The following is a 26,703-nucleotide window of genomic DNA, read 5'->3' on the forward strand; positions in this document are numbered from 1 at the left end:
ATCAATCTGAACTAATTAAAAAGTTTAAATTTTCTAAGCATTATATTTCAGAAAGTGTTGAAACCCCAGATATTTTACTTTTTGTTATCTGTAAAGATGTCTAAAACAATTTTGGTAAAATAAAATCTTCAGAGATATACTTTATTTTCATTGTGTATGAAAAAAATCGTAACATATTTAGGTACTTTACTTTTCCCTATTTTCTTCTTTCATTTCTTTTCATCTCTCTTTGGTGGCTGCCATCAACCATGGATTAAAGCCCAAATGACTGACACAGCATCAGTAATCTAGCTCTTGCCTATCTCTATAGTATCAATGCTAATTGCTTGGTAATGGAGTGGCATTTACATATTTAATCATGAAAGAGATCCAGCACTGGCCAATAAGAAGGACATGAACCCTCAAAGTAGAAGCCAGCTGGTTTCTACTTTGTACCAGGCTGTACCACCAGGCTGAACTCTAGTCCTGATTCTAAACTACTGGTAATTATTTGCAATTTTCTGTTCAGGTCATGTGTTTCATAACTTCAGATTTTTACAACAGATATTCTACCCTCTTTTCTTCCATGGTCTCTTGTTTAAAAACCACTCATAGTTAATTCTTATTCTTCTAAATAACTAAACAGAGCTAATCAATGCCTTCTCTGTGTTATCTCTTATACAGACATGGCTTTTATCAAAAAATGGTGATTATTTGCTTAAATATTTTTCTGCCTTAGAATCCGAGGGTAGGCTTCCTGCCTTATTCACAGTCTTAGCAAACAGCATAGAAAAATTTTGTTACAGTGAATTCAGTTGTTATGCCCTAAGTACACCTTTGTGGTGTAACACAACGGAATGGGCTTTAGAGTCAGGGGTGCCTAGGTTTGTATTGCAATTTTGCAGCTTATGATTTATATAGTTGAGTTCATAGGAGACTCAGCTTACCATGTCTCCTCTAACATTTGAAAAATAGATCAACATATTAAAAAATTATTTAAAAGTCATTCTCTTAAAACAAATAAACCCACACAGGCCTAAGATAACGAGCAGAAGCTAGAGCATACAGGAAAGCCTCTTGCTTTCTCACGGTCTGTGTGCCCTGTGTGATCTAGTTCCTACAGACTTCTCCTTCCCTGTCACCTGCTGTGCTCTAGCTGCACATGTCCTTTTGCTCTTCTTCAGTAACATTAGGTACGTGCCTATCTCAGGGCCTTTGCACTTGCTTTTTTTGGTGGAGAAGGAGGCTTGAATAGTCTTTGCACAGGCATTCATATGCTTTATGTTACCTTCTCAGTAAGGTCTTACCTGACTTGCCACCTAAAATGGAATCCTTGTCATTCTCAGTCATCTCATCAGACTTTATTGCGCTCAACCCTACCTGCCATTGTGCCATCTATTTCTTGGTTTATTCATTTTTCTACCTGTGCCATTAAAATATTAGTATAAGCCTTCTGAAGGCAGAGATTTTATTATTTTATTCCCATTACCTAGAAGCTTATTCAATATACTGAATGAATGAGTTAAATGAATGAATGGATTAACTAACTTCCATCTCTGCATACATTGTTAGGTCATAGGATTAAGTTAGGCACACCTGAAAGATGTTGTAACTGACTCATGAATATAGTCCATAGGAAACACTGGTAACAAACAGCATGAGATAAACAAACTACCTGATTTAAAGAGGTAGTGCTGCTTCTGGTCTGGTGCTCTAGCTGCACTTGTCCTTTTGCTCTTCCTCAATAACATTAGGTACATGCATGTCTCAGGATATGCATGAAGTATGAGGAAAGTTTTGAAGAGAAATGAAGGTAATAGAGTCTAACCTAAAAAAAGTCATAAAATTCAGTCCTCAGTTCTGTGCTGGCAATGCAAATCACAGCTGTGATACTCAAAGCTGCAGAAGATTAAATTGTTCTCCATTAGGAATGGAATGCAGCAATGGTTGCCACGATAAATAATGTCTGACTGCCTCAAATCAGCCCTTTCTCTGTTATTTTGGCAACCCATACCTGTGCCTGTGAGGGATTTAACTTGTACAGATACAATGTATGCTTCTCCTCAAACAAAAACATCACAACATGGACTTGAATCTTGAGAAACAAAACATTTAGACATGCTTTCTGTTTGCAATAAAAATAGTTACAGAAGGCACTGGATGGCTCAACTAATAGGAAAGCCAGTCTGTCACGTCTGGGTCAGCATCAAATCTGGCCCAAGTCAGTAGTAAATTAACGTCATTGCCATCTGACAGCTGCTTAGAAGGCTTATGTAGAATGAGTGGTTGTCAGTCCAGCTCTTAGCAAACAGGTGCCCAGATGACAATACCAGCTCTAACAATTGGCACTGATTAGCATCCTTCCTGGCATTGCACTCGGGACAAATACCTTGTAATATTTTTACATACTGATGAGACTATTCATTGCATTTATACAAGGTATAAAGAGTGTCTGAATAAGATATGTTTCTGTCCAGAACATATTGATTGAAAGACAATTTCCTGGTTCTTGACCTTTCCACAACACAAGTGTACTGTGAAGAGTTGTCTTTTTTTGCCTTATGTATACCCTTTCAACACCTATTTCCTAGAATGACATGTCCAAGTTTATGTGCTAGATTGTTTTCCCTCTTTTTTCTTTCTGGATTTTCAAGTTGAGACTAAATGGGTTTGCTCACCTTACCTCTTCTCTATTTCAAACTGTCCTTTATTTGCATTCTACCTCTCCTCCTTTGCTGTTGTCTCTATGGTTTAATTCCATAGTTATTTCTAAGATTTTTAATCCCATCCAATCCCCTCTTCAATGTTTCTCTCTCTCTCAAACAAAAAATGGCCTGATATCATATATCTTATTTAAATATCAGCTTCTCAATTATACTTCCTTTCAACTACTGTCTTCTCCCTGGTTCGCTTCAAAATCAATATTAGAAGTACAAAATTTGGTTTGAACCCTACAACTTTTTAAGTTATAAATTAAAATTTCCAATTACCTACACAGTATGCTTTCTGGAAATCTTGCTAGTATGTCATGTTTAAGTAGCAGTTGTAGTCATAAAACCTAGATTTAAATTGTGGTTCTGCTGCCATAGAAAAAATTATTTAACTCTCTCCTAGGATCATTTGATTTATCCATAAAAAGGAGAAAATAATCATGTGGTTGTTATGATGGGCTAATATAAAAATAGAGGTTAAGAGTGGCCATTCAGTGACTGTTTCCTCTTCCCCCAAATTCACAATCCAATTTCTCTAAATACTAGCTATGTAGTGTTTCTCATCTCCATCCTTTTCCTAAGGACATGAGATGGATCATGGTATAGGTCTTCAATACTTCACTTCCAGAATGTTAATTCTTTCTTCAACTGAATCTAATTGGCTATGTATCCTATTCATTAATTTCAATAACAATATTTTTTACTTATAGAAGTTCTGCTTAAAGTTTTTCATATTCTTTAACTGTGATTTCTGTTCTTTCATATGTTAATGATTTTAAACAATATATTATAATTTTAAAAATGGTTCTGAAAAATTTCTTGTTTTGCTAAGTCTCCTGATTTATTGCATTTTCTGATTCTTCTTCATGTTTTGCTTCATATTTATGAATATTATAAACATATTCAGTGGAATATATTTATCTTTTTGGAGTACCAAGTGCCTGGTTTGTGAAACAGTTGTTAGAGATGCTTTTGAGTGCATTTCTCTGGGGGTGGAGGCTTCAGGCAGTTCATTGGTCCTGAATCAATTTATGCAAATTTTCATGTTAATTCCATCTGTTCATGTTTTAGACTAGGAGTTTCCATTTCTGAAAGGCAATTTCTTTCTTCTTCTCCGAGAAATTCTGTATGAATTATAAATTTCTTAGATACATTGCAGGCCTGAGAGTGCATAGAGTTTTTCCACTTCATGAGGCTAGAGCAGCAGGATAGTGCCAGGCCATTGCTAGAGGCTTGGAAGGGCATCACTGCTTGTGTGAGAGGTGTTCTCAGCATCCTCATGAGGGCTTTAGGATCTCAGCTTCTAGCACCTAAACCTTATGTATGATCTAACACTCCAACAGCTTTTTCCTATAGTTCTGGCTTTGATATCCCCCTGTGTTAATTTCCAATACCTAAGGTTTCCCAGCTTTTCTTTTGAGAGAAGCTGTAAGTCAATATTTGAAAACATATACTTGCTAGTCTATGCAGAAGTCATTATGATCTATAATGGTCAGTTTGGTTCACCCCACTGTTTTATTATGATTACTACAGGTACCCTAATAACCACCATCTAAACTTCTCGCCACTTCTCCCTGCAATAATCATGGATTCTCTTTGCTCCCTGACTCATGCTATTCTAGTACTTTAAATGCTCTCCCCAAATCCTCTCCTTAAATTGTTCTCTCTCTTTTCTCCTTCATGAATTCTTTCCAGATAACTGCAATTATATGATCTCTATTTTCAGGCTCAAAGAAGTAATCTTGCTCTATCTTATATTACTATAGTGTTTGTGTTGTTATCTTGTCTATTCCACTAGACCATAAACTCCTAAAGGGCCTGTAGTTTCTTATTTATCTTTGTTTCCCCTATAATCTCTAGAACACTGTGTAACACACAAAAGTACCCATTCAAAGGGCTTGATGAATTGAACTAAAACTACAGGAGGATCTTATTTTACTTTCTGCAACTATAATCCACAAATTATTGACAAGGTAAAAACAGTAATTCATGATTATTCAAAACAAATAAATATGTAATAATTGGAGAACTTTTACATTTCCTGACAGAATTGCCTTGTAAAACACATCAAATTAATATAAGTAGGCAAATGAATTCAGAAATGTTTGACATCTACAGTTATATGCTTGCTACCTTTAGAAAATAATAACAGGTGGGTCGCGGTGGCTCACACGTGTAATTCCAACACTTTGGGAGGCTGAGGCAGGTGGATCACAAGGTCAAGAGATCAAAACCATCTTGGCCAACATGGTGAAACACTGTCTCTACTAAAAATACAAAAATTAGCTGGGTGTGGAGGTGGGCGCCTGTAATCCTAGCTACTCGGAAGGCTGAAGCAGGACAATCACTTGAACCCGGGAGGCAGAGGTGGCAGTGAGCCAGGATTTCGCCACTGCACTCCAGCCTGGTGACAGAGTCAGACTCCATCTCAAAAAAAAAAAAATTAAAAAATTAAAGAAAGAAAGAAAATAACAACAATAATATATCATTCTGATTATATCGCAAACATGAGACTACATGTTTTATAAGGGGTACCTCACTTGAGCTTTAAAACAATCCTTAGAGTTGCCATATGATTCACATTTACCAATGACAGAGTGGAGACTTAGTAAGGTTAACCGCATTTTCTAGGATTGCATAACGCCTAAGTAGTGACTATGGAGATTTGAGCCCAGGCATTCTGATCCTTAGTTAATGTGCTTAACTACTGCTATATGCTTCACTCACGTTTTATACAGTGCTTTTATTAGAAATTGTCAAAATACTTCTATCGACAATATTTATATGTGTTCATATGTTTAATATATTCAGAATATTTAAATATCATTATCAACCACATTTGTGTTAAGGAGAAATTCAATCTTTGTCATATGAAGAAGAAATATAAGAAACAAAAGACATGAAGCAACTCACTGGACTCTTGAGGTATTGAAAATTATCTGAGTAGTAACTGTTATTTTGGAATATAATGTGTAAACATGTCTAAGGCCATTTACCAATACCTATAGAAGATTTTGTAGGTAGTTTTACTCAAATGGAAATTGAATAAAACATAAGGTTACCTTAAGGACTCCATTTCCCTTGGGTAGCATGTTTTCATTATTATAATTAATCATGGAAATAGAAAGGTTTTTATAATTTTCATTCTTCCTTGTAAGATTATAATTATCAGTGATTATGCTTGCTCACATTGCAACACATTGAGCATCATTGCTCCAAAACACAAGTCTTAAAAGTTTCTGTGTCATTCGTATTTACTACTGTTGAGAAGATCAACAGTGAAAGGGGGAAAAATGAGTCTAAAAATAGTTGCTCTTCTGAGTTCTGGATAAAGCTTCCTTGTTCTTTATATAGAGAGATATGGTGAAGGTCATGGTTTAAGAGTAGGTGTGTTTCTGAAATAACCTTATTCTTTTCATTTCAAGCCTCCCACTGCCAGCCACAGTTGCCTCTATTGTATGATTCTTAAAAAAAGGTTTATCATAGTTGTTCTGTGCAAATGACACACTTTAAGCATCATATATTTATATATTTTTTCAGTATCAACTCCTACAGTCCATCTGTAAGGTATATTAAAGGCTTTCACAGTTTTAAGTGGCTTCAATTAAAAGATAATTATACATGAAGCTTTTTCCATAAAGCAACAATCTCTAAGTATACTGCTTTTAATTTAGTTCATAATTCTGTCATTTCCTAAGACCAAAGTCACTCATTGGACAATAGTATTCAATTGTTTAACATATCTACCTGAAGTCTCTAGGAAATATAGAGATTATTCTTATGAAGAAGAAGATATACCCTTAGTTCTGGTAAATGAGTATTTCTTAATTTTCCCTATGTTTGATATGAAGGGTTTGTGTTCATCTCAGAGTTGCCCTAAAGTGAGAAGATCAGGTCTGAAAATAAAATCATTGTCTGGAGACAATATGATAGGGCAGATTTGGTCCACAATTCCCCTGCATAAATCATATATGTATCACATAGAACTCAAAATTGTGGTTTGAACAGAATTTGGCCAAAGTGGCTTTGGATATGCCAGTTTCTTGTCTGAGGAATCTGATGTGAGAGATTGATGGCATGAATTTGAGAATTGCAAATTATTGTTACAGAAATAAACTGAGCCATGGAGAAAACTGAGTCAGGTATATACTGTGCATATTTTCCTGTAAAACCTGAAATTTCCAAAATAAAAATAAGAGCATAGTAAATTTGCCTATCCAATATAAACAATGAATAGTTGTAAGAGTTTTTGGCTAGAATTTGACAAAACTACAATCCTGAGCAAAGGGCATATGTAGGCAAGACTTATTTTCTAAACATCAAACAAATCTAGATGCTCTCATAAATATTTTGAGCCAGCAGATGGAACTAGAGCATGCTCTATGAGCTCAAAACAGTATAGTAGCCACAGACTGGTGCACAAGCTTTTAGAAATCTCCCCAATCAGAAGCAGAGCACTAAGTAACACGATGTTTCTCTAAGCCCTTCTCAATTCTTTTTCCATTACTTGACTTTCTGATTCTAGGGATTACATATTAGTCAGAGTAGGATAGACTATGCTATGCTAACTACTTCAAAATCTCAGTACCTGAAAGCCACGAAGGAATATTTCTCACACTACATATGCAACCCACATAATCAGGAAGGCTCTGTTTATCATAGTCCTTCATGGGCTTGAGATGATGGAGTATAAAAGAACGTGCACTGGCAATGAATGACACTCTCAGGCCTGACATGGCAATGGTCACCTCCATGCACAACCAATTGACCAGAACTAGCCACACAGGTACATAACATCAAGGGGGTGAGGAAGTACAATCTGCCCATATGCCCAGAAGAGGAAAATCAGATATCACCCAATATGATATGTCTTGTGATGATATGATGCTAATTAACAGTCATTTTACTTATTTGCCTCTCTCTAATGCCAATGCATTCATTCATCAAAACATCAATGCTGAATAAAATCTACCACAGTGCTTCTCAAACTTTAACATGCAGTGAATCACAAAGAGCACTTTTCAAAGTTCCAATTCTGATAAAGTACGGCAGAGTATGAGATGCTACATTTCTAACAAGCTCTCAGGTGCTGCCTATGCCTTTGGTTCTCAAAAAACATTCTGAATAGCAAGGCTTTAACAAATACTTCCCTGCACCTGCATCCAAGTAGTTCAACTTTGTTGAAGAAAAATCATAACTGGACTGACAGCTATACTCTAAATTCTGTATTTCAGACTTCAGATTGTAGGCAACGCAGCCTGCTAATCCTATTATATTTCTCTAATAGGCTTATTTTCAACTTTCTGGAAATTACTGTTTTATACCTTTTCATCTCTCTTGAAAAGACACACATTTCCTTCTAAATCCTCACTCTTAGCTAATGATCCTGCCTCATCCTAAATGGAGAAAAAAGAATCCATCAGATGAAAACCTCATAATCTCTCCCACACAAAACCCACTAAGCTCTTTTCACTGTATTCATCTTTCCCATCTGCTTTCCTCTGGTTATAATGGAGAAAGCATCTTTTTTTCTACCAAAGCCAATTTTTTGACTTTTGCTATGGATAACATTTCTTTTTGCCTTCTTGGGTTTTCTTGAATCTTCATGTTTCTCTTCTAAATTTTTACAGGATGATTTCTTTTAACACATAAAAATGTTATAATATTTCTCAAACAAAACAAAATGATACAAAACCTGTTTTTAGCTTTGCATATCCTGCTAACTACTACCCTATTCTTCTGCTCTCATTCATTATCAAAATTTAGAAAGGGATGAATACACAACCTTTTTTTTCTTCCTAATCTCCTGTTCTTTGTGTTGATGACTTTCAAAATTATTTCCTGTCCAGAAATTAGAATCTGAGCTTCTGACTCCCATATTCAATTATATTCTCCAGATTTAATAGAAACAACCTTTGACAACCCCCAACCTCATCTGTCCCAAATTATTCCTCATGGTCTTGCCTTCCCTGCCTCAGAAAAATGACATTACAACCAGCCAAATGTGATTACCAACCTTAATAAAGGATACCATCTTCTCTTGTCTGGATTACAGCAGCAGGCTTCACAGCTTCCAGTCCTGCCACCCTATGGTCTATCCTCCACGGAAACCTCATATGACCCTCTTTAATTCGATTTAATCACCTCATTCCTCTTCTCAATGCATTTCTATTGCACTTAGTATTAAATCCAAACTCCTAGCAAAGGCCTTAAGGCACAGCACAATTTTTTCTTTTTTTCCTACTTAGCTCTCCAGCCTCATCTCATGACACTCTTCTGGCTTACTCCCTCTGGCCAGTAGAGCTTTTCACTTTCTTAAAGACCTCAAGGTATTTCCATATGTTATTTTCACTACATGGAATGTGCTGCCATTTCCTGACATAGTAATTCTCTCCACCCTTTACATGTCCATTTCATGACATCCATCTTATCTTTCAGGTCACTATTTTACATGTTATTTCCTCTTAGAGCCTTCACTGTTATTTTTTTAATCTGAAGTTGTTCCCAAATATTATTCTGTATGTTGGAACCTTGTTAATTTCTTTTAACATAAAAAAAATGTAATTATTTTTATATCATCTCCTGCCTATTTATATTTAATTTATTGTGTATTACATTCAAGTTGCTTCCCCAGGTCCTTGAACTCTACTTGGCACATAAAGGTCAATGATTATATGTATAATGAATTAATGGGTTGATGAATGGATAAATGATTGAATAACAGAGTATACTTTCTTTTGTAGTTTTTCTTTTCTCCTTTGGCATTAGTCTGAATATACTTCTCTATACAATTATATTCTACTAAATTATCCCATAAATAAGTTTCACTTCAACAAGTTTCAATGTCTAAAACTGACTCTAACATTTATCCTCCAAGTCACACTAAATGCATACTTTTGGAGAAGCTTAAAAATCTCCTTGGCTTTTATTGATACAGTCAGTAATACGTTATGAGGTTACAAATAGAAAAAATAGTATGTCTATTAAAGATATTTCATATATATATATATATATGATAGGCTTCCTTAAAATTCCCAAGGGAACACAATCATATGTGCCTTAAGATTATTTTCTTTTTTATAATACAAGTTAAATTTACTGGTTTGAGATAATGTCTCACTTATAGAAGACCAACAATTTTGTCATTACAACTAGAAAAACGCATATAAGTTACAAAAATGGGATCCTTTCTGAGGTAAGCCAAGCATTTTATCTATTTTTCTTCTGGAAAAATTTGTTAATTCTGGGTAAGAATTGAGGGTCAAACATGGCCCAGGCAGAGAACCTCTGGAGTAGAAAGATAAATTAATGTAATTTGGTTGCCCAGATGGAGAAATATAGTGAAAATTTGAGGGACCCTAAAAATCCTGCTGAGATTTTTTTTCTCATGAGATGTTTGCTGAGCTTTTAATCTGTGTAGGAAGCAGGAGAGATAGAATAAAAACTTCTTAAATGCAGAACTGCAATTTTCCCCTTTCCTTTAATAGCATTGGGAACTGAGAGAAGAGTCCAGTGTTAAGCACCCAGTTGGTCTTGCCCTCAAGACGGTTGACAGATTTGAAGTTGCGTGGGCAGAAAGCTGGAACACGGAACTAGAAATTTCTGAAGGCAGAGCTCAGTCCCCCTGGGTCTCTCAGGGCTGATAGGATGGGCACATGTAGGCTCTAGAAACCATGGAGAAAGGCAGCCTAAGCAGGTATAGTTTTATCAAAAGTACAAAACACCCCGACCCAGATGAATTTCTTATTGAAGTATCCATTCCTCACGTATTTGTATAGCTAAGGAAAGGAAGGATACTTTCTGGGATATATTAGTTAGTATGATTTGAAGATACTATATTTATTTTATGAAATGTTTGACACTCAATCAAATATTACTGAATATGAAAAGAGACCAGGAGATATGACAGACAAAAAGCAAAGCAAAGTAGACTCAGATTATGCGGATGTCAGAGTAAGAAATGCAAAACAACAGCGGTTAAAACGCTAAAGAAAATAGAGGATAAAAAATACAAAATAGACATTGTTCATTCTTGGGAGAACCCCAAAAGTGTTTCGATCTTAAAAACAAAAACAAAGTGTATTCTAGACTAGGAGTCAGTAAACTATAGCCTGCAGGCCAACTCCAACCCATTGCCTGTTTTTATATAAAGTTTTGCTGAAACACAGCCATGCCCATTTGTTTATTTACTGTCTGCAGCTGTGCTCTTGTACTACAAAGTAGCGTTGAATAGTTGCAACAGAAGCCATATGGCATGTAAAGTCTGAAATATTTACTATCTTGTTCTTACAGAAACAGTTTCACCAGCCCTGTTCTACACTTATAATACATAAAGTTACTGTAATTCAAAGCTTTTTTACAGGCATAATGGAAAACTCATTAGGAATTTGTGAAATATGTTGTAAAAGCTGACATATGAATTGCTTAGAAAATAAAGATTTAAACAACACGTTCTTCCAAGTTTGTTTGTTTCCCACAGGCTTCAATAAGTGTGAGCTATTATTATTTGCTGAAAACACAGTGAACCCATCATTTTATTCAGGACCACAAGTTAAAAACTCCGTAACTGTGGAGCTGAACTCAGATCTCAAAACTCTAACATGTGTTTCTGAATAAAATAAAGAGACTTCTGCCCATTTTAGAGAAAGCAATGCTCTTTAACTTTTCCCTTTTCCTTGGTATTGTTGGGTTCTGCAGTGATCATTCGAGTTCCGTAAGCGAGGACTCACAACATTTTGGAGTGTGGTGACAAGAATAAAAAGGCAGTCAAATGCTATGTCTTGAGTAGTAAGAACAGAAGTTGTCCACATGATTTACTTTCTGGGATACATTAGCTAGTATGATTTGAAGACACTATGTTTATTTTATGCAATGTCTGACATTCAACCAAGTATTACTGGATATGAAAAGAGACCAGGAGATACGACAGACAAAAAGGAAAGCAAAGTAGACTCAGATTATGTAGATGTTAGAGTAAGAAATGCAAAACAACTGCGGTTAAAATAATAATAACTCACTTATTGAAGCCTATGTGAGGACCCTGTCATTAGAAATACATGTATACAGATACCAAATCAATGTTATAATCAATAATAATAACTCACAGTTACTGAATATGTACTATATCCTGGTAACAATCCTGTTTAATTGGTCTTGAGTGACTTCCTTATTGATTCATGGATAAGAACTTCCATGTGCAGGGCACAGTGGCTCACGTCTGCAGTCCCAGCACTTTGGGAGGCCGAGGCAGATCACCTTAGGTTCGGAGTTTGAGATCAGCCTGACCAACATGGAGAAACCCCATCTCTACTAAAAATACCGGAAATTAGCAGGGGCGTGGTAGTGCATGCCCGTAATCACAGCTACTCGGGAGGCTGAGGCAGGAGAATTGCTTGAACCTGTGAGGTGGCGGTTGCGGTGAGCCAAGATCGTGCCATTGCACTCCAGTCTGGGCAACAAGAGTGAAACTGTGTCTCAAAAAAAAAAAAAAAAAAAAAAAGAACTTCCGCATGATGATAATGTTGCCAGGATTAAGAACTACTGATTTACTGATTTAGGTGCTCCCGGCTTTTCCATGACTTGCCACATTCCAGGCTTATTGTATTACACAGAACTTGCAGAACTTGCAGAGCAGGCTGACTCACCCCCACCGAATTGGTGAATACTTGAAAATTAAAATCATCTGCCAGTTCCTATGACCAGCTGAACCTTGGCACTGGTTTATGACCAGCTGAACCTTGGCAGTGGTTTCTTAATTGCTCATTAAAGAAACAGTAAGACTAGGATACTTTTTAGCTCAGTACATATGTTTGTAAACAAGACTTGTGATGGAATTGTTTTGTTTTATTCCCCAAAATAAGCTGCGGTAATAAAATGTGTTATCCTCTTTTAGGCAATGTGCTGAGCATTTGTGCAAGGAGATGGGGACAAAGTGTGATATGTGAGGAGGAGCTTTGTTGCATTAACTTGAGAGAAAGTACTGAGAAAAAGGGAAAGCAAATATTCTACTTTCTGTCTCTTTCTCTTTCTTTGTCTCAGTTTCTCTGTCTGTCTCTGTCTCTCTGTACCTCCAGCTATCTGTTCTAATAAACTACCCATAAAAGTAGAGGAAAATAGGAGAAATAAAATCCTTTAATGGGATTCAAGCTCTTTGACATCTGTAAGAGATGTTAGGTAAAGATAACTAAATAAATTATCACTCTAACATTTGTGTTTGTTAGTTTAATGAATATTTGAAACACAGAAACAGAGTTTTAAGGAACAATTACTTAAAAGGGAACATTTATGCCTAACTCTTCATATTTCCCTGTGGAAGAGCTTCCATTAGAGTAGTATTTTCAGCCTTTCTCTGTCTTCATCACTCACTCATCTCCAGAGAAGGAGTGACATATCTGTACAGCAAATTTAGGAAAAAGCATTGATATGCTTGGATAAATCCCCTTTGCTTTAGATTTGTCTACATACAGGGACATACATTCTGCCAATTCCATATAGCTTATCTCTCCAGGTATGTGTTTGTATGTATGTAAAAGAGAGAAAGAGGAGAAGAAAAGAGAGAGAGAGAGATAATATTGCCTGTGATTGTTTGCATACACCAAAGACAAAATACTTCTATTTGTTCACATGTAGGCTGGTCCACTGGGCTACAATATTTAGTCATGTTCTCCAAATAGCTTTAAAAATAATAAAAAATGATATTATCTGACTCCTCTGCCTATTTTTCAAGAATTCTGCAATTATGTTTACTTTGCCTGGTATACAATTCAAAAAACACTCCAGAGTATTAAGTGAAACATCAACATATAAAAAATATAAAATTTCCAAGAATCTCACTACATTTAGCAATTTGTTCCTATACTCTATTTAATTGGGTAAGTGTATTTGTGTCTTGTCTTTAAAAAACCAACAACATTGGTATAATCCTGTTTAATTTTGTATAAGGCTTCAAAATAAACTTCATAAGTATTAACATATTGAAATTACTATGCAATGGCCAAATAATTTCATAAAGTAATATCACCAATCACTACACATTTCTAGATGTTTGGGGTCTAGAGAAATTGCACTGAAGGCTAATACTTGTTACTTTCATGCGGTTAATGTGCATAAACATTAAGTCTGGTGTATCATCTTCTCAGAACTCTCCAGCTACCAGTATCCTTCTACTGATAAGAAAAGTAGCAAAGTCATGCTTTACACAAAAATCTATGAAATATTTATTAATAGTATATGCTTAGTATTGTGTTAGGAACTGTAGCAATGAAGATTTACAAAAAAAAAAAAAAATTATTGCCCTTAAATAACTCAAACTAAATGTCCAACATGACAGATTAGTGATTTTATATCATAAACTTATTAATGGCCCTTTTGTTTACCTCAACTGGTTAATAATTGAGGGTTCATAGAAAATACACAACTAATATTTATTGATGACAAAATTTCATTTCAAACTTAGTTGATTGCTATATATTTATGAGGTAGGTATGTACATATATTATAATCTATGTTTCAAATATTTGGAAATTACTCACTTTAAATACTTTTCTACAGTAGATTATAATTAATTAATTATTAATTAATGAACTTTTAGAACTTAGAGGGGTAAGAAAATGAAATCTCTCAAGGATTAAATGTCGAAATGGTAAACTACTAGAGGAGAAAAGTGCACAGTCTCCAAAGTAAGTTAAGAATTTGAGGAAGTCTCAAATGTTGTATATCACAAATATTACCTAGTTTTGCTACTCAGACAAAGCATGACTTAACAAAGCAACAGAATGAGTATCACTATGCATAAACGTTGATCTCATTTCTGTTTCCAATTGACTATGTAGAGTATGAATGATGAGGTTGATGGCTAATGTGTGAGGTAAGCAGTATTTAAGGCATAGATTCATTCATCTTATACTTCCCTGAACATGTAAAAAGATCATACTCTTTAGGAAGCCCTAGATTTGTGTATGTATGCATGTATAAATGTGTGTGTATATTTTATACATATATTTAAGCATAATTCATATGCCAAAATATATTCAACATCTATCTTATCTCTATCTATCCATCCATCTATAATCTACCTACCTATGTATCTACCTACTTACCTACCTATCCAACGATCTACCCATATCTAATTTATCTATACTTCTCTACCAGTACAGCTCAAATTAACAATATGTTGATTTCTAAAATTTTATTCTTATTGTAACAATTCCTTAAACTCAAAATCGATTTTCTGTACCCAGAAATATTAATTCCTCATAGTTACACAATTCTTTCACAATGCATAATTATTTCATATATCTCATTTGCTCCATTCCAAAACTTCTACAGATGCTAAGATGATGGAACCAATTCCATTTTGTAAATATCAAGCTAAGACTTCAGTGTGATAATAAAACTTTTCCTAAGAACACTTAACGAGAAAATCCTGCTCCCAGCACTACAGTCTAGGACATGATTTCATATCAAAAGTTCAGAAAGTTGAATGGCCTAAAGAAAAGAGATTAAGTTTTGGAACAATTGTGCCTAGGTAGTAACTTTCACTCTTTACCTCATTGAAGTGGATTGTTCCCTTACAGATATTCAGGTTTTGTTTTTTCTTTTATGTAAACTGTGGCAGGAACACCCACCTTGCAGGTTCTTGTGAGGAGTGCGGTTAATTTATAAAAGTTTCCAGCCAAGTGCCTGGTACTATGTAGGGGCTGAATAAACAGAGGCAGCTTTTCACTATACAAGATTATGGACCTGATAATTGTACCCAAGTCAGCAAGGGCTTATTCATGTCAGCTGTCAATTATTGACTGAATAATTCCAACAGGATTCACACTTTGAGATTTCATTTCTTCTGTTTCACCGAGTGTATCTATCTCTCTCTATATCAGATGGCCTGCACTCAAGAATGAAAACTCATTTAAATATTGCAGTACAAAACAGTACATTTGGAAAGTGAAAATTTTCTGCAACAAAAGTGATACTATTCATTTTTACAAATTTGTAAAGATTGCTCTGTTATTTACTTAATCCATGCAATTACTCCCATTCATCACCATGACTAAACAAGAACTGAATATGGATATAATTAAAGTAAACAAAGTCTAATGACTAAAATTAGAAAAAAATAAAATCCATTAAAATTTAATTCATAAGTTTTTACTTATACTTAATTTTGAAATATAATGGTCTGAGTTACTGAAAGCTATTAATAAAAGAAGTTTATATTTCATATTCTTACATTTTATATTATGAAGCTAAGCTATATGTTCTATTCCTTCTTTATATATATATGTCTCTAAATAGACACAAAAATGGCTATGAAAAAATACATGTATATATTTATATTTATATATCTGCATATAATACATAAATATAAAACCTTATTTGTATTTCTATTTTTAAATTTATATTCATACATATTATATGATATATAAGTATAAAACTTCACATTTGCAGGATAAATATAGAAAAATAATTATGCATTTTTCTATGTTTTAAGTATATATTTACAACAAAAATAAGGCGGTATATAGCCAAATAATCATCAATTACTGCTATTCACATATCCGTAGCAATGACCCTTGAACAATACAGGTTTGAACTGTGCAGTCCACTTATATGCAGATTTTCTCCTGCCTCTGTCACTCCTGAGACTGCAAAACCAATCCCTTTTCTTTCCCCTTCTCAGCTTAAAAATAATGAGGATAAGACCTTTATGATGATCCGCTTCCACCATTCAAGTAAATATGATTTATCTGATTTAAGATTTTCTTTATAACATTTTCTTTTCTCTAGCTTGATTTATGGTAAAAATATATAATATATATAACATATGAAATATGTGTTAACAAACTGTTTATGTTATCAGTGAGCCTTACTTACTGGTCAAGAACAGGCCATTATTAAATTTGCGGGGAGTCAAATGTTACATGTGGATTTTCAACTGCCCTGGGGGTTGGTGCCCCTCACTGCCACATTATTCAAGGGTCAACTGTATAGAGATACATATAAGTACATAAAATGAGAGAAATAATGTTCTGGATAGTTTACAAATGACAAATTTAATTTCTAATTTAGTATATAAACATGCTGTGCAGAATTTGGCTTTCAGATTTTTTAAAATGTGCTTCTTTGCTTTTCTGATAATGAAACAAATACTAATTCTATTAGTTGATAGGGGTTATTACTGTATAAGCTATTTCTCCATCCACAAGCAAGAATATTCTTTAGGAGTTTTTAAAAAATTATGTATATTTTTGAGTTACAGTAAGAACAGTAAAAAAAAACATAAGCACAACAAAACATAAAGGCATTTAAGTAAACATCACTCCTGCCAAAATTCAGCTTTCCAGTTGGCTCATGTTCATATTTTGTTCTACACTCCACAGTGTTTATTCATGTATGGAGGCCCTCTTGACTGTCAGGATGAAATGACAACAGTCTGCAGTAATGACAATGACTTGTACTTGTAAAATACCAAGCAAAATGTAACTGTGCTCAAAATATTCATGCATCATACTCTGTGAATAAGTAAATGATGTCTGGGAAAAGAAGAGCTATTTTTGGAAAATTTGGCCCATGTAATCTTTTGGGAGTAATTAAGTTTCTCTGGTGCAATAACACTGTCATTTATTTTAATGTCTTAATCTCAAGCTGCAGTGAGAAATTTGATAGCTAAGTGACACAGCTTTATCATTGTCCAACTACTGAAAGGTTAAAGAATTTAATTTTAAAATGTATGATATTTTTAAATAAGTCTTTATTGAACACAGACTTAAGCCAACCACAATGCATCAGTTTAACTTTTATAGGTAAAACTGAATAACAGATTTTCCTCAGGTCTTTCCCCCACTAGACAAGGGATTCTTTCATTTAAATAGCAGGATTCATAAAAACTCAAGTCCTAGGAACAAAATAATTTGGTGCCAACTTATAAAAATTAGCTTTCTATCACATCGCTTTCTCCTTCAGGCATTTCTTTTTTAGAGATTTTACTGATCTGATTGTACACCAGAAGGTTAAATTCTCACACAGTGATCATTAGCAAAAAATAAACAGAGCAAGTACTAAAGCTGGCTTTGCACCTACTGAATGCTGCAAGTGTCTGTACTCATTTGATATGCATCTTGCAAAGCTCGGCTGTTCCCAGAAGGCCACTCCATGAAGACTGAGAGAGCAGCGTCTGCTAGTGGTGCCTGCGTGTCACAAAGAACAGAGAAAAGCTTTATAATAGGGATGCTTGAAGGCATCACACATAGTTGGAAATCAGGCTAAACATTAAGTTTATATGTTTTTTTTATTTAAAAACATGCACATGAAATTGTTATTTTGATTATTTTTATGAGGCATATTAGTCACACTGAGAAACCATTACACCAGCAATATTTTCTACATCTCTTCATTGGCTTCATTTATGAAGCACTTTACTAAAATTGTTTCATTACTTGCTTATTGGACAGACTTATTTATTGATATAAGACAAAAGCATGACTTCATAAACCAACACCGCATGCTGTTCTTGGATAGGGATTATTGTTAGGGTTTGGGTGGGTCATCCTACTATACCTGTGGCATTCAGGGGACATTGATTGAATGCCAAGTCGCCTGCTGGAGTTCTTTTCCACACCATCGACATCAGATAATCCTCGGGGCATATTTCATAAGGTGCTGCAATTGTAAACAAAGGGACTTGAATGTCAGTAGTGTTTAAAAATATATGGGCAATAAACAATTATCAGCTTCTTTCTTTTCTTTTCTTTTTTTTTTTTTTTTCCTTTTTTTAGAGATGAGATCTCCTTGCCCAGGCTGGAGTGCATTGGCATGATTCTAGCTCCTGTGCAGCCTCAAACTCCTGGGCTCAAGCCATCCTCCCTCCTTAGCCTCTTGAGTAACTAGGACTACAGGCATGTGTTGCCACATCTGGCTGATTTTTTTTTTTTTTAATTGTATGTAGAGACAAGGTCTCCTTATGTTTCCAGGCTGGTCTTGAGCTTCTCCCAAAGCACTGGGATTATAGAGGTGAGCCACCATGCATGACCTCTTTCATTTCTTTAAATGTATATTGTTTACTGGATGTTAGTGGCATAAACATAGACAAAAACCCATCAGATTTCATATTGGCATCTACAAAATATTTAGAGAATTGTAATTTCTTTTTGAACTGCTGTGTAGACTTTTTATAAAAGTCATTTAGATTTGCCTAGTAGTCAAGAATATCGATAAAATATTTATAATATTTTAGGATTTTATACAATAAAATGACTTCCAACAAAGCAAAAGGCACATTAAAACTATTAGCTATAAATGTTAAAAATAAATAAAGAGTAAAAAGACATAACTTTTTACTTCTTCAACTAAAAGCAATGATAGCAGTCAAAAACATACCAATTTGATCTTATTGTCATACTATATTCGAACTCTCAATTATTGAGCAAGAACATTAAAAGTAATTTCAAAAATAACAGATGCATAACTAAAATATAATGAAATGCAAAATAGTAGTGAAAGAATGAGGTCTATCTATATTGCGTCAAAAGTGACATCTTGGTCCCATGTGAAAGAATCTTAGTCCCTTCACTAGACACACCCACTGCTGTGCTTTTCATACAATGTTGCCACTTACATATTCACATATCAGTCTTCACTAGGGATCTCGTTTAGATCTACTCACTCTGTATTACTTCTACTTAGTGATGTGTTTGCCACATGAAGTTGCTCAAATTGAATAAATAAATAAGTGAATATATGCTTTATAAATAACTTCATAAATAAATGAGGATGTAAAATACTAAGTACCTAAGTAATACATGAGTGTGACTTCCTGGGAGAAACATCTTCCTTGCATAATAATATAATATTTAATCCAGGATAATCATCATTCTACTGATATCAATTTCACTTCAGAATTTACGAACTCATTAAATTACACTTTAGTTACTAGAAGGGGAAGAATGCGAGTTGACAAATTAAATCTTGAAATAATATTAAAAAAATAGTTACCCAGAGATAAGATGAATGGTTTGAACACATAGTTATTACAAAGATGAAAGTGTCACTGAAGATCACTTATTCCATTTCCTTTCTTTTTACAGATGAAGACACCAAGACCCCAAAAGAGGAAGCTTGTCTAAGGTGACAGAGCTGGTGGAGGTGTCAGCAGGACTGTACCCTAGTCCACACTCCTTACTAATCTTCCTTTTTATTTCTCACATACCCTCTTCACTACCTTGATTGTTTAAGATACTCCTCTCTCTCTCTCTCTGAGTATATATAAATATATATTCATTTATTTATTCTAGGTTCCCATTAAAACACATAGGCAACTGTTTTCAATTTGTGTAATCTTTGCTCAGTGGAGGGTTTAGCCATTAATTCAACCTTCACCAGCCCCCTTTTTAAAAGATGTCTCCACCTTACCTCACCAATGAACTGCCAACAAACCTCATCTAGGTCTCACACAGTCTGGGCCTTGTCTGTATCATTATATTTTGACTTTTCTCACCTTTTTGGAAATACTTTCTTTAGCATCTTAAGCCATTTTCCAACAGTCCTCCACCAACCCCTCAGGCCTCAGAATGGTCTTTCTTTGTCTCATTCTCTGTATCCTTCTCAGAACCATCCATACCTTACCTTTTCCTTATGTTAAATGGTTTTCTTGGATAATTTCAAACATAATAATAGCAATATAATCATATTAGTATTCAGTGAGCCCTTATGGAGAGTTTTGCATTCATGGACACATTTGCTATCTCCCAACTACCTATGAGTTAGTACCTATGAGTTAGAGGTGACTATTATCCTTATTTATCACATGGGAAAACAGAAGCACAGAGAAACAAAAGGACTATATTTCTTCCTCAAATTCCAAACTTTATTACATGTTGAATCCAGAGGAGAAACAACACAGGAGGGGGAGGTTGGATGGGGAGGAGTCATTTTGCCAGGCGCTCCACACCCTCCCCATTTGGGAGCCTAGCCAGGCCCTCCTGGCTCCACCAAAGCACCTGGGCTGTTAAACAGGGCAGGAGAGCGGTGCTGAGGTTGGCAAGGCCCTTTCCCAGGACATAAGAACCAGATTTGTCACAGTTTGGCTTGGGAATGGTGATGATGAATAGGAGAAGACTCCTCATAAATCAAAAATACAAAATAATAAAATAAAACTAATCACTGACAAAGCTACAACTTAAGTGAGAGTAGGGGCAGCCTCTAGGTAGAACTCCCTCCCTCAGTATCTTGGGAATAGAAACAACAGGAAAATAAATGAAGAGATACAGCGGTCACCAGTAGTGAAGCACCAATAACCACCCATTCCCACACTGGTCCCAAAGGTTAGCAAGCCGGGAGCTACTTCACTGCCTGTTGCATCTGTGCTCCACCCTACGAATAGCGCATGCTCCTGGCCCTGCTGCCCTATCCAGCCTCCCACCAGTGGGCCATGGAGGTCCTTGGAAGTATCTCCTAAGGAGAATTGCAGCAATGTCAGGAAGAAAAGGCAAAGCCTAGAGACCAGACAGTGGTGAGAGAAGGTACTCCTATGAAACTTGTGGTGCCCAGATTAATGCCAATGAAGGGGAAGCAGTGGAAAAGAAGAAAAATTAGTAAATGTTGGAGCCTCGATAAGTATGTAAACAGTTGGTTTCTGATCCCACACTTTGCTTGCTATATGGCAGTGATGCCTGGACACATGCCCTCTACCTCCAGCTATGTACTAGGAACACATACAGTCATCCCTTGGTATCGATGGGGGTTTGTTCCAGGACCTCCTGCAGATACCAAAATTCACTGATACTCAAGTCCCTGATATAAAATGGTGTAGTATTTGCATGTAACCTATGCACATCCTCCTGTATACAGTTAATCCTTGAACAACACAGGTTTGAACTGCATGAGCCTACTTATATGTGGATTTTTTTTTCAATTAAACACTGATTGAAAATACTGGCAAAAAAAAGCCTAAGAAGGGCAGACTTTTCCTACACACAGGTTCTGCAGGGCGGTCTGCAGGACTTCAGTAGACAAGGATTTTAGTATGCACAGGGTCCTGGAACCAAGGTGTGACTATACCATAAGACATCTCTATGTTATTTATAAATACTTAATCCAGTGTAAATGCTGTATAAATAGTTGCTGTACTGTATTGTTTAGGAAATAATGACAAGAAAAAGTTTGTATGTTCAATACAAATGTAATTTTTTCTGAATAATTTGGTTTGTCGTTGGTTCATTCCACCGACATGAAACCCATGGATACTGAGGGCTGACTCTATGTGTTTCTTTGGTTCAGATATCTCTTTTGGGTTGATGCTGGCATAGCCAAATTCTGAGTGGCATTGTTTACTTGGCTATTTCAAAGAAATCTCAAGTGAAGCTGCTCGCACTTCAATGGCCAGCATTATTCTCCACGGTGCTGCTTGTTTTCTCTCCTTGCAATTCCTAACTCTGCTAAGGGTACTACGATCTTGTCCCCATAACTAAAACCATCAGAGCCATCTTCCAGTCATCCTTATCTTCCTCTTAACCTTCCATGATTTTACCTCCACCTGGCTGAGTATCCAGGCTTTATTTCTGCCCTGGTTAAATTAGGGGAACAACCTCATTGGTTATTTCATGCACTTACCTGATATGTGCTAGGCCCATGTGCTAGGTCCTGTGCCAGCACTACCATGTGCTAGGCTGCATTTTTACCTAATATATGCTAGAGGTAGGCCCTGTTAATGTAACATGTGCCAGGCCCTGCTGTAGAGAGAACCAATGGTGCATAAGAAAAGCAGTCTGCCTAGTCATTCTTTTAGTCAAAGGGAGGAGGCAGAGGTGAAACAAACCAACCATTACTTGAGTACAGTTATGATAAGCACTTCAAACAGTAAGTACAGGGTGCTGTTTTTATCTAAAAACTGAAGAATCAAGGAAGGCTTCCTGGAGAAAGTGACATGTAATTAAAACTGGCAGTGTGAGGTACAATAAATGCTCCAGGCAAAGAAAACAGTTTGTTAAAGGCCTTGAGGCAAGGAAGAGCTTGGGGCATCGAGTTCAGCAGGGCTGGAAGGAGGAGAGTAAGTTTTGAGTGTAGAGTAGTGGTCTGGTGAGACAGGCCATGATTAGAGCCTACAAGGCCACATGGACAGCCACTGAAGGGTTTTAAACAAGTGACTTGAATTGATTTGAAATCTAAGATCAGTTTGCCTTCTATGGGTGGAATAGATGACCAATGCCATGGAGAAGACTAATGCAGTGCTTCAACCCTGAAACATAAATGACTTTAGGTTGGGTGATTAAACTAAAGATAAGAAAAATTGGTGGACCATCCTGGCCAACATGGCCCATCTCTACTAAAACCCCATCTCTACTAAAAATACAAAAATTAGCAGGATGTGGTATCAGGCACCTGTAATTCCAGCTACTTGGGAGGCTGAGGCAGGAGAATCACTTGAACCCGGGAGGCAGAGGTGTCAGTGAGCCGAGATCACACTACTGCACTCCAGCCTGGGCAACAGAGTGAGACTCCATCTCAAAAAAAAAAAAAAAAAAAAAAATTGGTGGACACAAGGAAAATTGAGTAGGTAGACAAAATTATGTGGGAATTTAGGAAGACAAAGGTGTCAAGGATGATGCTTGTTTTCTGAGCTGAGGAGCTGGGTAGTAAGTGGTGCTGTTCTCCTGCAACTGCCCCCTTCATCCAATTTTCATGCCATATCAAAAGAGTAATCTCTAAGATAAAATTTAATCCCTCAATTTTCTGCTAAAACCCTTTCATGCTTCTCCAGTACTGACAGGATAACATTGAAAGAACTGAGAAAACTGCTCAGTGCGACGTAAAGGCCCTTCTTGTAAGGGTCCTAGCTTACCATTCCCATCATGGCTCATAGTTACTCTCCTATGCATCAGCCACAGAGTTAATTTTTCTGAATATTTTTGATCTGTTGTTGGTTCAATTCACAGATGTGAAGCTTATGGATAGTCATCTTATTTTGAGGGGTAAAATTCCTATTTATCCTTAAAATGCTGCTTAAATAATGTATTCTCCAATAACCATTTCCTAATATTTCAGTCACTGAATATATGAATATTATAACTCTTCTCAAAACAGATCGAATATACTTGGTTATATCTGTGAACCTCCCCAATTCCCCAATGTTGCTTTTTAGGACACTAGCCATGTTTTACTTTATCTTTTTTTTTTTTTTTTTTTTTTTTTTTTGAGACGGAGTTACGCTCTTGTTACCCAGGCTGGAGTGCAATGGTGTGATCTCGGCTCACCGCAACCTCTGCCTCCTGGGTTCAGGCAATTCTCCTGCCCCAGCCTCCTGAGTAGCTGGGATTACAGGCACGCGCCACCATACCCAGCTAATTTTTTTGTATTTTTAGTAGAGACAGGGTTTCACCATGTTGACCAGGATGGTCTCGATCTCTTGACCTCGTGATCCACCTGCCTTGGCCTCCCAAAGTGCTGGGATTACAGGCTTGAGCCACCGTGCTCAGCCTACTTTATCTTTTTAATCTATTGTAATGAACTCCAGTGGTATCTAGTATATAACAGGTGTTCAAAAACATTTTCAGTAAATAAATAACTTTTACTGGGGAAATAACATACTAGCGCTGTTCAATAAAACTTTTTGCAATGAGAGAAATGCTTTATATTTTCACTGTCCAGTATGGTAGGTGCTAGGAAAATGTGGCTAGTGCAATTGAGAAGTAAATTTTGGATTTTATTTCATTTTAATTAATGTCTACTTAAATTGAAATAACTACTATGTTGGATAGTACTGTAATAAATGATATTCATGTTTCTATAAATGCCAACCAAAAACTATTATAGAATACTAAAAGAGGGAAAATTAGAACAAATGTTAAAATTCAAAATAGGCATCATGAATAGGTTATCACATAATTGAATTCTATATACAATGACTGGTCCATTTTTAATAATGACATGGCAGTAGTTAATCTGACTATCATATTTGATTATTCTTTTTGTTCCATCTATACAACCCACTTCTGTTCATTATCTCCCTCATTATCTCTTCATTTATAATCTTTCACTTTCACTTCACTTGTACTATCGTTTTGGTTTTCAATGTTCTGCAATTCAAATTTCCTTCAGTTCCATTGGGGAACTTTGAAATACATTTCATAAAACCTGTTGCTATAGCTGAACACTAGATTTCCTGATTCAGTTAAAACATAAAAAAACGAAGATTCAATTTATATACGAACTTCTTCATTTCCCTGTAGTTGTATCAGAAAGATGATCACTTTAATGTTATTCCAGCAAAAGGTACTTTGTTTCTCCTTGCCCCTCCCCCGTGGTCAACTGTGTGGTCAGAAAATGTAATCATTGCAAACTTTAGCCACTAGATGGCACTGGTGAGTCAGTAGGGTGAAACGTTTACTGGGCCAGCTGTGGAATCTGATGGGTTCAAAATTTATGTGGGCAGTAACAGTAAATATGGGAAATATGAGTCAATGCTTGATTTTTTTTTTAAGGAAACTAGTTGGGGGAAAATAAAATGTCCTCTTTTCATGTAAGTACAATGTTTAATGATTGAACTAGTGTCAGTCACAAGGGCAGCTTATCTCGCCTCCGCCCTGCTCCACTCTCACAGCTTCCCACCAGCTGGGCAGGACTTCTCGACCCTTCTTCAGTACTACAGGCCGACTGCAACCTCAGAGCTGTGTGCATGTTCTTTCTGCCAAGAATATCGCCGCCTCCTCTCCCTCAAACTTGTCGCATGACTCATGTCTTTCCCGCCTTCAGTCTTTCCTCAAACCTCACATTCTCAGACCCCACTGACTACGCTCCCTTCCTCCACTTTATCTTTCCCTAAAGCACCTGCCTGTCACCTTGTAACGTCTAGACATGTTTTTAGCTAACTTGTCTCCTTTGGCTAGATCTGTTTTTGAATTACCCTATTTCTTTTCTTTTCTTTTTTTTTTTGAGATGGAGTTTCACTCTTGTTACCCAGGCTGGAGTGCAATGGCGCGATCTCGGCTCACCGCAACCTCAACCTCCTGGGTTCAAGCAATTCTCCTGCCTCAGCCTCCCGAGTAGCTGGGACTACAAGCGCACGCCACCGTGCCCAGCTAATTTTTGTATTTTTAGTAGAGACGGGGTTTCACCATGTTGACCAGGATGGTCTCAATCTCTTGACCTCGTGATCCACCCGCCTCGGCCTCCCAAAGTGCTGGGATTACAGGCGTGAGCCACCGCGCCCGGCTGAATTACCCTATTTCTTAAGATGACTGTATGGGGTGGGGGTGGAGGCACGAGGGGAGCGGCCGTGGTGGATCATCTAGCAGCGGATAGTCGTGTCCAGTTAGGAGCAGAAAGGCAGCTAAGCTACTATAGTCACCTAAAAATTAGTCAGAAGAGGTTTCCAGGGTATCATGCAATGACTAAGGTTGGCCTTGGAGGGCTATATCTGACTTAGTAAGAGCCTATAGGACCTTTTTTTAGAATCCCCCAATGTGCCCTACACATATCCTAACTGTGGTTAAGGAAGAAGCTGATTAAATAGTTGTTTTCCTTTGACCAACCACATCATTTGATTACTAAATTTTATCTGCTTAGTGACTATCAGTTTGGTCTACCTACAAACAAACAAGGTGAAAAGGAAGAATCAATAATTTTTTAAACCTAGAGATGTCAACAACTTTGTTTTGTTCCACAGTAAATTTATGAAGCCTTGGATTCACTGTGTTTCTTAGAAACAGAAGCCCACTACACAAATTATTATTATAATTATTTTTAAAAAAGAAAGATGGCAGGGGAATCAGAGATTCAAAGTTTTAAACTGCTCTAGGGTTTTCAGCTTTTTAGTGGTAATGTCAAATCCCAAAGCTGCTTTAAATATTTTTTCAAAGGTGATTTGGCATTCTTTAAGATTCTAGCTCAGAAAATAGGTCCATTTATGCTTAGACCAAAAGCAAAATAGCTTAGACATTAAAATGACAATTTATTTTCTGCTGTCCCATGTTTATGAAATCCCCAGTAGTGGGATCTTTCTGGGTACTTCTCAGTGCCACTT

The 26,703-nt window shown here is 36.2% G+C and overlaps 1 protein-coding gene across 1 annotated transcript in view; it reads right to left on the reverse strand.

The window, feature by feature from the left end:
* The window catches only part of ADGRB3 (adhesion G protein-coupled receptor B3), a 751,340-nt gene that overhangs the window by 396,387 nt on the left and 328,250 nt on the right, over window positions 1-26,703 (reverse strand). The window contains exons 8-9 of the mRNA XM_064360929.1: window positions 18,246-18,347; window positions 17,769-17,875 (exon numbers count right to left, since the gene is read on the reverse strand). Of these exons, the coding sequence (XP_064216999.1) occupies window positions 17,769-17,875; window positions 18,246-18,347 (209 nt within the window). The remainder of the gene's footprint in view (window positions 1-17,768; window positions 17,876-18,245; window positions 18,348-26,703) is intronic.

The sequence above is a fragment of the Aotus nancymaae genome, unplaced genomic scaffold (assembly GCF_030222135.1).
Source record: "Aotus nancymaae isolate 86718 unplaced genomic scaffold, 86718_ANA_hifiasm-v0.15.2.pri h1tg000040l, whole genome shotgun sequence".
Lineage (NCBI taxonomy): Eukaryota > Metazoa > Chordata > Mammalia > Primates > Aotidae > Aotus > Aotus nancymaae.